We start from the raw sequence: 13,007 nt of genomic DNA, 5'->3' as shown, positions 1-13,007 counted from the left end.
CCATATTCCCCCACTGCCTTGTCTCCAGCCTGCTTCTTGCCTACCTTGGCATTGAAGTCGCCCATTAGGATGGTGTATTTAGTTTTTACTTTACCTATCCCCGATTCCACGTCTTCATAGAAGCTTTCGACTTCCTGATCATCATGACTGGATGTAGGGGCGTAGACCTGTACAATCTTCATTTTGTACCTCTTATTAAATTTCACAACAAGACCTGCCACCCTCTCGTTAATGCTATAGAATTCCTTTTTTTTTATGGGGTTTTACGTGCCAAAACCACTTTCTGATTATGAGGCACTCCGTAGTGGGGGACTCCGGAAATTTCGACCACCTGGGGTTCTTTAACGTGCACCTAAATCTAAGTACAGGGGTGTTTTCGCATTTCGCCCCCATCGAAATGCGGCCGCCGTGGCCGGGATTCGATCCCGCGACCTCGTGCTCAGCAGCCTAACACCATAGCCACTGAGCAACCACGGCGGGTTGCTATAGAATTCCTGTATGTTACCAGCTATATTCTTATTAATCAGGAATCCGACACCTAGTTCTCTTCTCTCCGTTAAGCCCCGGTAGCACAGGGCGTGCCCGCTTTGTAGCACTGTATATGCTTCTTTTGGCCTCCTAACATCACTGAGCCCTATTATATCCTATTTACTGCCCTCTAATTCCTCCAATAGCACTGCTAGATTCGCCTCACTAGATAACGTTCTAGCGTTAAACGTTGCCAGGTTTATATTCCAATGGCGGCCTGTCCGGAGCCAGGTATTCTTAGTACCCTCTGCTGCGTCGCAGGTCTGACCACCGCCATGGTCAATTGCTTCGCAGCTGCTGGGGACTGAGGGCCGGGGTTTGATTGTTGTGTTCATATAGGAGGTTGTGGCCAAGTACTGCACCAGGGTGGCCAATCCTGCTCTGGTGAGGGAGTGCGTTACCCGTTCTGGTCACCGGGATCAGACCACACTCCAGGCCTGTTTGTGCAATTTTATCAACAGGCGTTTTTTTTTAATCCGGTGGAAAATTGCCGGCACCGGGATTCGAGCCACGGACCTCTTGCACGCGAGGCGGGTGTTCTACCTCTGCGCCACCGCTGCACCCTTGTCTAGTGGACATAAATTGTCTAGTGGACATAAATTAATTATAGTTAATAGTCTCAAGGCCCACAGGACGTTAGAGAGTGCAGTGGGAAGACATGATATGGTTGCGGCGCACATTCTGAAGGTTGTTATTGTCGGTGATAGCGGGATGAAGGGGATGGCACGTGAGCGCCAAACCGGCTCTCCGACCTTTGACTGATGGCCCACGCGTGACGCGAAGACTGACGAAGTTTGTCCTTAAGATCGCGATTAGGGTGATACGTAAACCAAGGGTTGCTTTCGTGGAGGAGACACTAGCATGGCGAGAATTATTGGACCAACGGGCGGCGCGGCTCTGAATGGACTCAAGATTGTTCGGGCGGGAAGCATGCCAAGGGCGCGGCGTGCAACATACACATTCGAGCTTGGCTCATATTAGTGCTTTGTATAATGATTACTTTACAAATGGTACAATCGCAAATGAGAACTTGCTTCTTAAGAACTGCAGCATGCAATTAGCGTTGTTAGACATGAATTCCATAGGAAATTAGGAAATTTCCTTGAAAGGGTGCTTATTATGTGCACACACAGATGGGGGCGAAATGCGAAAACACCCGTGTACTTAGATTTAGATGCACGTTAAAGAACCCCAGGTGGTCAGAATTTCCGGAGTCCTCCACTACGGCGTGCCTCATAATGAGAAAGTGGTTTTGGTACGTAAAACCCCATAATTTAATTTTTTTATGTGCACACACACACACACGCACACGCACACACACACACACACACACACACACACACACACACACACACATATATATATATATATATATATATATATATATATATATATATATATATATATATATATATATATATATATATATATACCGGGTGTCCCAGCTAACTTGAACCAAGGGTTTAAAAATGAAATATTGGGGTCAGGAGAGTGAAACTACCTGCATATTGGTGACAGGCATTTGGCGCACCACAGGAAATTTTTTGTATTGCAATTACTTAACTAGTAATTAAGATAATTTTTTTAAAATTTTTAATATTGACTTTAGACACTAAGTGTGATTCGCAAAGTTGGAGAGCACTTTCAGAAACCCCCATTCCATTATTCGCCATAAAGAAAACCTTACGTGTACCTCTTTTTTCGAGCTCGAAAGAAAGCCCGCGAAATACAAAAAAAAACCACGTGACGAGCGCATTCGCGCGCCGCGATCGTGCTGCTCTCAACCGTGCTTTCAGTGAACGAAATCAGCTCCGGTATTCATTCGGCGGCCCCGTTTCAGAGGCAGGCCGATATCTTGGTGGTGGTTTCTTCGGCCGTGTCAGCCAGTTCGCGCGTGACGGTGTAAATTGCAGCGAGTGCGCTGCGCTTTGCAGTCGCGATAAAGACTGAAAGCACTGAAAGTTCACTGAAAGCACGGTTGAGAGCAGCACGATCGCGGCGCGCAAATGCGCTCGTCACGTGGTTTTTTTTGTATTTCGCGGGCTTTCTTTCGAGCTCGAAAAAAGAGGTACACGTAAGGTTTTCTTTATGGCGAATAATGGAATGGGGGTTTCTGAAAGTGCTCTCCAACTTTGCGAATCACACTTAGTGTCTAAAGTCAATATTAAAAATTTTAAAAAAATTATCTTAATTACTAGTTAAGTAATTGCGATACAAAAAATTTCCTGTGGTGCGCCAAATGCCTGTCACCAATATGCAGGTAGTTTCACTCTCCTGACCCCAATATTTCATTTTTAAACCCTTGGTTCAAGTTAGCTGGGACACCCGGTATATATGAAGTGCCGCTTATCAGAGGCGTAGTATTGAGGACATATACTACTGGGTTAGGATATTTTGAATGACGCGAGATGCGCATGCTTTTGCATTTAGTTAAGTTGAGCTGCATTAGCCAGTCAGAGCACCAAGAAAACATGTTGTCCAGGGGTGCTATGCAGGATGTGCCGCGTTTGGCGAAACTCGGAATCTTCACGAGCTCTGGCAACCCCCAAGATGAAAGAACTAATGATACCAAGACAGTTTGTCCCTCGGTACGCCTCCAGTTTCATTGGTTTATATGCATTCGCCCCTCTAGGTGGCTATCAGCCCTTGGGCGTTGCCTTATGGGTGGTCGGCAAACTGGAGCTCACGTGATCGTACCTTCGGTGCATGGTTTGTACCTTATTTCCGTTATTTGTCGTTCCACCGAGTGCATTACATACACAAGCAAATTATAAATGCACTTAGTACAATATTATTAGTCACTTTAATGTGGCTTATAAGTAGTCTAAAGTTTACAAGATGCGCACTGAATATGTATTACACTAATTCGTAATTTATTACGTTTCGCTGGCTAATTACTTTCTTCTGGATTGGCGCGCCTCACTACGTGTTTGCTGTCGCATTTCCGAGCGTATAATGGTGTGCGCCTGGTTTTCGCACTGGGCTTTCAACAGATCGCTCTTTGCTCGCGCTAAAGTGAGGCTGCGAGACGAAGTGAGCGTCGGGTAGCGCAGATGTGGTTTGCCGCGCACTTACCGTGTAAGCACGCCGGAATGACGGAAAACACTCATACAAGCAAAGCGCCAGAAAACTACACGTTATTTTCTTCTTGTGATGTGCCTTCATACCGGCTAGCGCTGAGCGATGGCTTCTAACAACCGCAGGAAAGGGTCTTCATACTTGGTAGCTCCGAGCGATCCATGGCTTCTAAGAAAGGCAAGAAATTGTCCTTGCAGCATGCGTGGCCGTTAATTGACTAAAACCACATCCATGTCAGTGAGACTCTATTAGCGGCGCAGTTGGCCGGTACCCACCGCTGACGACGTGGCGCTTCGCTTTTTAACGCGAGAGCGTTAAGGAGCTCGTTTCACAAGGAAAGCCGGTGTCGTCGGCGTCAGTGGCGTTGGCAGTGAGCGATAAATCCCAGAAGGCACATCATAAATAAAAAAACATCTTGCAAGATGGGATGGTGGGAATCGAACCAGGGTCTCTGGAGTGAGACGGAGACGCTACCACTCAGCCACGAGTTCGCTCCTTCAAAACGGGACAAAATCGCCTCTACTGAATGCGGTGTTCCCTTAGAAACGTGCCGTAGAAAGGTATTAGCGGCGAGAATTAGGAGTGGCGCCCTCTAGCGTGTGACGTCACGGCCAGGACGCCGCTCGCACAGTCTCGCTCGGCGGCCGCGCGCGCTCGTTCCGTTCGTGTATGCTTGGGATATGGGTGGCTCGAGCCGCACTTATTGAAGGGTATGCCGGCTTCTTTCTGCTGCCATGCCTGAACCACAGTTCCTTCTCCTAAAGCACGTGAGTCAATAAAATTTGGGGCTTGGATATCGCAAGCTACGAAGCGTTGAACGGGGCTACTAGTTTTACAATGCATATATGCGCCGTGTCTGTCCATAAAGTTTGCGTAAAAAGAGTGCCTGCAAATTCAATACGCGAAGTTGCGTACGATGCTTGGCTAAACACTTAACATTCATTTAGAATTTAGCTTTGAGAGACATTGCATTTTACATGAAAGAAAAATCTCTGTAATTGGCGTCAGCATGTTATCCGTGTTAGACATTGCCCAGCGAAGCTGTGATCATGATTCTTATTACTCTGGTGAGTTGTTTTAGCCAAATATGGCCATTTATTAATGTGTAAAAGAAAGAGTTAGGCGCCCATTTTTTATGCAAAAGTTTACTGCTAGTTTCACCCATCTCTGAAACAGGCCTCCAACAAACGAATCGCTCTTGGCTGCTAACGCGACGGCGCATCATGCAGAGTATTTACATAGTTATTTCACAAATTTCATAGTAACAATCACCTGAGAGAAAAATTTCGTTGTTAATATCGAGAGCCAATCAATTGTAAGCGATGAAATGCTTCATAGTGGCCCTCAGTAGCCTTTATCGACAATATGGCACACCCATCACGCAACGGTAGCACGTAACGGTAGCAACCGACTGTCTGTATGGCGAGGCACGCTTCGTTCGTGAAACCCATCAGTTCACTGCGATTCCGAATTGAAACCATAAAGCATTTTTTACAGCTCCACTTGGAATGGCTAAAATATTCTCGAGCTACTACAGCGCAGCTTAGATTGCCTAGTAAATTCAAGCACTTTCTGTCTCACCATGTCTCGATCCAGCGTTGTTTAATTGTGCAAATGGAGAACTATTCGCTTCGTCGGTACATAAAAGAGAACCTCGCCCAACTGCAGGCAAAATAAAGTATGCTCTAATCCAATCGCAAACATTCATAAAGACACCACAAGGTGTTTATATATATATTCACTTGATTTTTGACCCTCCACCAGGGAATTATATCTTCAATATGTCCTATATACTACTAATGATTGACGCTTCGACTTCTTTCTGGCTGCAGCATGCGGTCCAACAGGCATATTTCACTAAAAAATTTTGGCCGAGTAGCCTGTGTCAGTTCGCCAAACAAATTCGTCATGTATATTCCTCAAGCAACAAGCACCAGTAAATTTCTCAAGTGAGTTGAACGTGTAGCACAGAAAAGGGAATATATATTGGTACATTCCATTTTGTATTCTGTAAATAGACGTAAGCCTTCATTAGCTTTACTTCTAATTACCGCCGCTTAAAATAAACACGTGAAGAACCGCCTAATTTTAAGAAGCAGTCAAAGAAGCAAGTTGTGCTTGTAGAACCTAACTGCAGTATTAGTTAAGTCCTCGTGTTACTGCCGAGCGTTTCTGTGAAGAAACGCAAAAATTCGATATTACACCATAAACTACTCAGTGTGAGCAAACCAGTTTTAGCGGATTGTAACTGTTGTAGAAGTCATATATAGCCAGCGTCCTTGACATACTTGTGGCACCGCGGCAGGCATGGTATCATAACTGGATTCTTATTTTCTATATTTTTGCGGTTGTCGATTGAAAAACCCGCAATGGGCTGGTCTGCGCTCCTTCGGCTGGCACTGTAGCGTTGCCTTCGAGAGCTGCATTATCGTCTAAGACATAAGCTCTTTGAATTAATTTTCGCAAATGAGGACGTCGTAAAAATATATTTGAGACGAACGCCATAGATATAAAAGCAGAGAGAACGAGGGCGAGCAAACGAAAACACCACAGAAAGCGCCCGGACACCGCCCGAGCTGTAGCAGACGACAGGCGCGCGTCCTTGCCTTGACGTCACGCGAGCGGCGCTCGCAGCGCCCCTGTAGTTCGTTCTCGGGGCTAATACTGCAGTGTACCGGTAATTATGACCATGTAACTTACAGAAGTCGCAGTTTCACGAGTAGCGAAGTACGTTTCCGCTAAATTTCTTCTGCGCTCTGCGCACACGCAGAGCCATCTTGCGGCAAACTCAGAAGACCCCCTCCTCGCAATGTACGGCGCTGCCCCGACACGTGGCGCGCCACTCGCCCCAAGACCGCGTCCTCCTTCATGGCGCGTCAGGGCCCGGCTATCTCTGCCGATCGCGACGTTTGGCTGGCGTAGCGCGTTTGAGTAGGCGGTGCGAACGGGATGCGATAACGCTATCGCGTTCCACTCTTGAAGGCGAAGCTTAAAGGGAAGCTGAAAGGTTTCCAGAAAAAATGAGTGAATATCTGTACATAATGGTTTTCAACCCCCCGAATTCGAATATCGTATCGAAATTGAGTGAAAGAAAGCGCAAATATATTTTATTTCGACGAAAAGTGCAGCAGCGGACACGCCCAGCTCGCGCGTCTCGTTTCCGCCTGTGATTGTTCGGTGCGCCTCGTGACGTCAACTCTAGCAACCGACCGCTGCCGCTACACATGAAGCGCGGTGCCAGCTAGTTTGGTGCTGTTTTTCTGAGACGGTAATAAAAAATTGAGAGAGACTGCGTTTTTCTGAGGAGTTCGGCGTTACTCCCTACATGTACGAGCCGATTGCGAAGAGCCGGCCTCTCGAAGAAGCAAACGATGCTGGTGCGAGCAGTGCTTCCGACGCGAACGAAAGCAAAGTCTTGGGATCTCGTCGTGTTGGAAATGCTCTTTGGTGAGTATGTTTTTTGCAAAGCGATCTAGTGATCTCGCCGATCTAGTGAGCTCGTTTCCGGTCAAACAAATGTAGTGTTGTGTTCCTGCATGCCTCCTCGTGGAACGTAAGCGGGGATGCGATCGTCGGCATTTGTGCGCTGTCCAAAGCTGTCGGCAATCTACAAAGACAGTTTAAACGCGCGAAAACCTGCCCGGTTCATGCAGTACGTGTAGTGACCTTCATTTGTTGATTACCACTCACGTTGATTACCACTCACGTTGATTACCGCTCACGTTGATTACCGCTCACGTTGATTACCACTCACGTTGACTGCCACGCACGTTGACTGCCACTCTACATACATGCAGACGCACCAACAAAGGAATGTAGGGTCGATCGAAGCACATTACGAGTGCACGCACGCAGAAACAAGCGCGGTCGCGGACAGAGTTGACGTCATAAAAACAGAGTTGACGTCACAACACCACGGTTTCCGGTTTCCGCTCCGCTCGCTCAACGGGGGGCGGAGCTACAGCGCAATTTCAACCGACGATTACGTCGCTCCTAATTGAAAAAAACACCCCAAAATTTTACCTACATGGTTTATAAGGTTCCCGCATCCGTATATGAGCGTCTTATTGAATTCGACAGACTCTTCAACTTCCCTTTAAGCGTCCTCGAATTTTTTGACTAACTTCTGATTTTTTTTTTGCGTTTGTCTGCCCGTGATAGGGTCCACAAGTTCACGTTGTGGTTGACTTTGTCTCAATCAAGATTGAAACACGCCCCGTTAGCTTCCACTAAATCTGGGATACAGTTGTATGCGGCCCACTCGTCACTGTGAATAATGGTCACCGGTTGAACAGTGGCTTCAGTAACGGCGCCTAGCGTCGCCGCGTCTTGTCGGTCGACCTTGAAAAAGTCGCCGCTCCTCTGCGGCCACGCAGACCATGCCGAAGACCCATAGTCCGCGATCTGCAACACGGCGGTGATTTTGGCGGCTCGGCGGAACCTTGTCGCCCATCATCAAGCGGCCTCGAGCGTACTTCTGCTTGCCGCGAAGGAGGCTTCGTGGCAAGGAAAAGAAGGTTTCGTCAATTTGCAATGTCTTCCCGGGACCACCGAGCGAGATCACGCTAGCAGCACGTCGCTCACTACCTCACGGGCGTAGTTCCTCCTGTTGGCGATGGCGGGCTCCTACAGAGGCAACTAGTCGCCGGTCATCTCCTTCAACAGCCACACGCCCTCGCTTTTGTTCACACAGTACATGAACCAAATCATTTGCCGCCGCGAGAGATGGACGTTCGGACGACCGAGGCGGTCCGTGTTGGCGAAGTAACTTCCTTCGCCTCTCTGCCCGCGCAATGCAGCGGTACCGTGTAACTGCGACAATTGCTTTCGGCACCTGTTGCACCGGAAGGCAGCCCGGCATCTATTCTGAGTCTTCCTATATAATGTGACGATTTCGCCTTCGCATGATAGTTGGTCCGGGTTGAACCCCAGGCCCCTTCAGGTGCCCCAGTAATGCGATGACGCCGCCAGACCTGGCCTGGCGCTGGGTCATGGTGGACGCACAGCGCTTGAAGCCGGAGCGAGCCGAAGCGATCGCAGGAACTCTTGCTCCGCAACCCAGTCACACCAATCTGTGCTCGGAAAGCTTGATTTAACCGCCGCGATGTTCCCGCAGAGCAGGGTCTTCGCCTAACCCGTCGCACAGCCAGCGCGCTGAAGTTTTTAAAAGGCGAAAATGACGCTCAAACTTTACGTTGGCCGTGTAGGTGAACGGGTCCTGACAGTGATGTTGACGCTTGTTACCGCTGGACGCCATCACACAGGCTGCTGCTGCTGCCGCCGCCTTGTTCCAGAGTTCAACTTGAGGGGGGGGGGGGGAGGGTTCGTGATTGTACGAGTTTGGCACGAGTTCGCCTGTCATCAAAACCATAGGTCACGCGCCGCGCGAGGCGTGTAACTGTTGTGCGCGCACCCACCGCGGTTGGACCGCGCCAACTTATGTTGAGCAAGAGCGACGCGGTGCTGAGCTCAGCGGCATATCTTGACCGCCGACATAGAACACGCACAACGCGCTGTAATTGTTGATGTACTGAGCACCACTATCAAATACAAAGCGTCGACCGTCGCTGGCAGTGCATATATTTTCTCGGGCTATGATAGCCCCACAACGCGGTTTCATTGCCTGCATTGCGGTGACGTAGCGCACAGCAAATGATTACCGGCACGTCACTGTAGCTGCTTGCAAGGCGTCGATGCGCCGTGGCGGACGACAATGCTGAGGAGTGCGTAGGCATCTCTAACGAAAACATAGCGCAGCTGTCGTTTGAGATGGCTGCTCTGTCATCGGCAATATACAGTTCTAGAATAGCGTTTGTCACCTTACGTACGTTAAACGTAAGCACCTTCGCAGGAAGTTACGGTGCATGTCCTTTCAAGTCCTTTAGTTTACCGTACGGAAGCGCAAATGTAAACAAGGCGTTATCAAAACAGGGCGGCGTCTGGTGTCTCGTGCCAAACGTATCCAAGCCAAGACGATCCATTAGCAACCATCCTGTTGTTCCTATGTGGACGGGTGCGACTGTTTTCACAACAAATCCGTGCAGGGGCGGAGCCTCGCATCGATGACGTATCACCATTTTCTTTTTTTCCCCTCTGTTTGGCGGCGCGGTCGGTGTGCGGCGCTTCAGTGCGGATCGGCTCACCCCACGTGAGCGAGAAGTTGGCGCGCGTATCATCTTTGCGGCGTGCATTGTGTTGTTTCACACGGAATGCAACGATGAGCAAGCCTGACCGACAGAAGGTGATCGAAAAGTACCTCCAAGGGTTACATCATCATGAAGACGGTTACTCCCATGGCTACCTGAAGTCAGACGATGAGCTTAAGCTTTTTGAGATGTCCTTGGCTGCCGTCAACGAGAGGTATGCTGTGCAGACATCAGGAGACCTGAACAAGCCGTCGAAATGTAAGTAGTATCGACTGCTTCGGAATGTTTCGCTCTGCGCATAGATTTATCATTGTAAAACGAAGTAGTAATTTTAACCAGGGACTCAACCTGGCAGAACGACTTGTTTTCAGTTGCGGTTAGTGCGCAACACTAGACAATTGATTCATCTTGATTCGCCTTTTTTAAGATGGGGTTATATATTGTTCTGGTTACCGGTTCAGAGTTCCCCTAGCACCTATTTAATTTGGTTTGAGTGGAATATTGTTGTGGTTAAAGCGACATGGCCCGATTTTCAGAAATTCCGATAAAGGTAAAATTAACAACTGTTATTTTTTGGTTTTCAGTCATGATTACAACCGCGCACGCAAGGTAACCACGAATACAAAAAATGAGAGGTCTGCCCCTGTGCTCTTTACATATTTGATTTGAATTCAAGACAGAGCTGCGCTTGGGCGTTTGTTTTGTATGCATCTGCGCTTTTTTTTGGAACATTGAAAAAGCAAACGCGCGTAACACGAGACATTATTTGCGGTGGGGCTGTACTCCATGTCGTGACACGGCCGTGTGTGCCATCTGTGGTCCTGCTAGAAGTGTGAATTGGACGTCTAGAGCAAGGCATAGGCCTGACGTTGAACTCTGTATATGAGCTGAAGCTGCAGCCTCGAGCTTTTTGTCATATTATATTAAAATCCCAAGGCCCAACCAAACTGTAGCATGTTCATGCTGCTTTTAAGTTCTCACTTTTTAAAACCATACAAAAAGTATGGGTAATTAATAATAATAGTGATAATTATTATTCTCGTTGAGGAGAGCCACATTTTCTTGCTAGAGGCAGTGCATCTTAGTTTCTTTGCTGCCATTACATTACACAAACTAAAACTAGATTTGATATTGCCATGTGCCATGCATAAATCTAGGCACCTTCATTAAATCGTCTTTATTGTTTATTTTCAGCCAATGTCGTCTTCTCCATGATCCACTCCGGGTGCAGAATCTCTCTAGACAATGTACCGTTTGTGGTTGTCAAGGAAACCGTCAAAGTCTGCATATCTGGAACGGAATACTACAAAAAGACTCGAGAGAAAAACAAAGACCAGGTATGTTACATGATGATGCACTTGCGAACGTTTCAGTCTCATGCAGATATCCAGCAGCGTTCCAAATTTAAAGATTGTGTGGAGGAAGTGTAAAGAAGATTTACTTTATGTTACTTTAGTTTAGGTTACTTTAGGTTTACACCAGAAATAAATATTCTTGATTTCATTTACAGGGTTCAAGCACCTCTGACTGGCCGAAGGAGGTGTGCGAGAAGAAGCGAATGAACCTCCAAGGTACAAAGAAGAAAGGGTGTGCAGCAACAATGAATTTGAAGTGGATTTAATTGTACCCAGATTTCCAGGTACGTAATGTGCAACCACAAGTAAAAAATGTTTGCAGGTTATTTTCTGGGCACCTTTATCATGGCATTTGTGTCTGCAAGCAGACACGAAACAAGTAGTTTTAAAACATTACTACATTGTCCTTGCAGTGGCTCGTGAGAAATTTGTAGCTGACGTCCACTATCATTGCTTCTACTTCTGGTGATAGTAGGGAGTTTTAGTAGAGGGATCCGATAAGGATGCCTTCTCTCCCCTCTGACAGCCCTGAACACGCGTTGTACATCGTTATGGTATCGTTATCGGGGCTAAAGAACGGTCTGGTAAAACTCCCTAATATCGGCTTTTCCTGTTGCTCTTGGTGCGCAGTGGAGGCAAATTTGTCGTGGCATAAGATGGGGCACGTTAGACTTGGTTGACGTATGCTCAATGAAAGGTTTGTTTGAGCTAGTTGGTTAGCTAGCCCAAGCAGCAATGATCATTATGGTTAAAAACAGCGTGCCAATATGAGGACAAAGTGAAGACGAGACAGAAGACAGCACTGAACTAACAACAGAGAGTTTATTTCCACTATTTCCAGTATATATACGAGTGCAAGTGGGAAATAGCAAAAAAAAACAGTGCGAAAGATAAAGAGTACAACACATACAGTCTCGGCATCCAAGCCGAGGCTGTATGTGTTGTACTCCTTTTATCTTTCGCACTGTGCTTATTTTGGTATTTCCCACTTGTATATATAATGGGCAAGTGGAGATAAATTTCCAGTTGTTAGTTCAGCGCTGTCTTCTGTCTCGCCTTCACTTTCTTATCATCTTGTCGCACCGTTTTAAACCATAAAGTATGCTCAATATACGTAACAATGCCTACTTTCTAGGTGGACCTTCCCCAGCCATGCGGCCAGACAAAAGAGGGTCGGCTGAAAGCAGACAAGGCCAAGCAGCTGCAGGAGGTGCTTGACGCGGAGCAGCAGACTGTGGCCAAAGAGACGCGGATATACATTAAAATTGCCAACTGCGGTTCCCATCGTAACCATGGTTTCGTGGACATGGAAGCTTTTAGCCAAAACATGGACAGGAACATTGCTGAGCGAATTCAAATGTTGGCAAGGGAAGGAATTACATTTGTATCAGATGTGAAAAAGTGTCTGCACTATTACGTGCACGACGTACTTTTTGCAAACAAGGAAAAGCCTGATAGCAGCTGCAGGGCCTTTTTCCCAACACATCGTGATATTAGCAACCAGATCCAAGCTGTTCTTAAGAAAGACCGCTTCAGTACAGTCGATCAAGAAAATGCTAGCATCCTTATTGAAAAGATCAGGGGTGAGCAACCCGAATCCTCCATTTTCTATCGGCCATATGCAGCACGCAGCTGCGTGGGTAGCAACGACTCGAACAACGTGGAAGAGAGCATTGCCAGCGAGTGCGAAGACACGTTGCTGTTCTGCGTCCAGACAAAGTTAATGAGAAACATGCTTAAAAAGTATGGAGGCTCAGTAGTTTGCCTGGACGCAACACACAAGACTAGTGATTATGCCTTACCACTTTTCTTGCTTGTTGTGAAAACACCGTCGGGATACACACCAGCTGGTGTGTTTATCGTACAGTTTGAGATGACCCACTGTATCGCTGATGCTTTA

The 13,007-nt window shown here is 47.3% G+C and overlaps 2 protein-coding genes across 3 annotated transcripts in view; both read left to right on the top strand.

Annotated features, from left to right (window-relative positions):
- The window catches only part of LOC139054403 (prolactin-releasing peptide receptor), a 167,965-nt gene that overhangs the window by 17,018 nt on the left and 137,940 nt on the right, over positions 1–13,007 (top strand). The window lies entirely within an intron of this gene.
- LOC139057076 (uncharacterized) lies at positions 9,621–12,522 on the top strand. Its single transcript, XM_070534864.1, has 4 exons — positions 9,621–10,010; positions 10,947–11,089; positions 11,263–11,391; positions 12,243–12,522. The coding sequence occupies exons 1-3, from the start codon at positions 9,824–9,826 to the stop codon at positions 11,371–11,373; spliced, it is 441 nt and encodes a 146-aa protein (XP_070390965.1). The 5' UTR covers positions 9,621–9,823; the 3' UTR covers positions 11,374–11,391; positions 12,243–12,522.

Source organism: Dermacentor albipictus, chromosome 1, assembly GCF_038994185.2.
Source record: "Dermacentor albipictus isolate Rhodes 1998 colony chromosome 1, USDA_Dalb.pri_finalv2, whole genome shotgun sequence".
NCBI lineage: Eukaryota > Metazoa > Arthropoda > Arachnida > Ixodida > Ixodidae > Dermacentor > Dermacentor albipictus.
The sequence above is the reverse complement of the archived record's forward strand: the minus strand, read 5'-3'. Positions and strand labels throughout refer to the sequence as shown.

Coding starts and splice junctions, on each gene's coding strand:
- LOC139057076 (XM_070534864.1), top strand. CDS start 9,824: ATGAGCAAGCCTGACCGACAGAAGGTGATCGAAAAGTACCTCCAAGGG. Junction 10,011..10,946: donor CCTGAACAAGCCGTCGAAAT/GTAAGTAGTATC, acceptor GTTTATTTTCAG/CCAATGTCGTCTTCTCCATG. Junction 11,090..11,262: donor GAGAGAAAAACAAAGACCAG/GTATGTTACATG, acceptor TTTCATTTACAG/GGTTCAAGCACCTCTGACTG.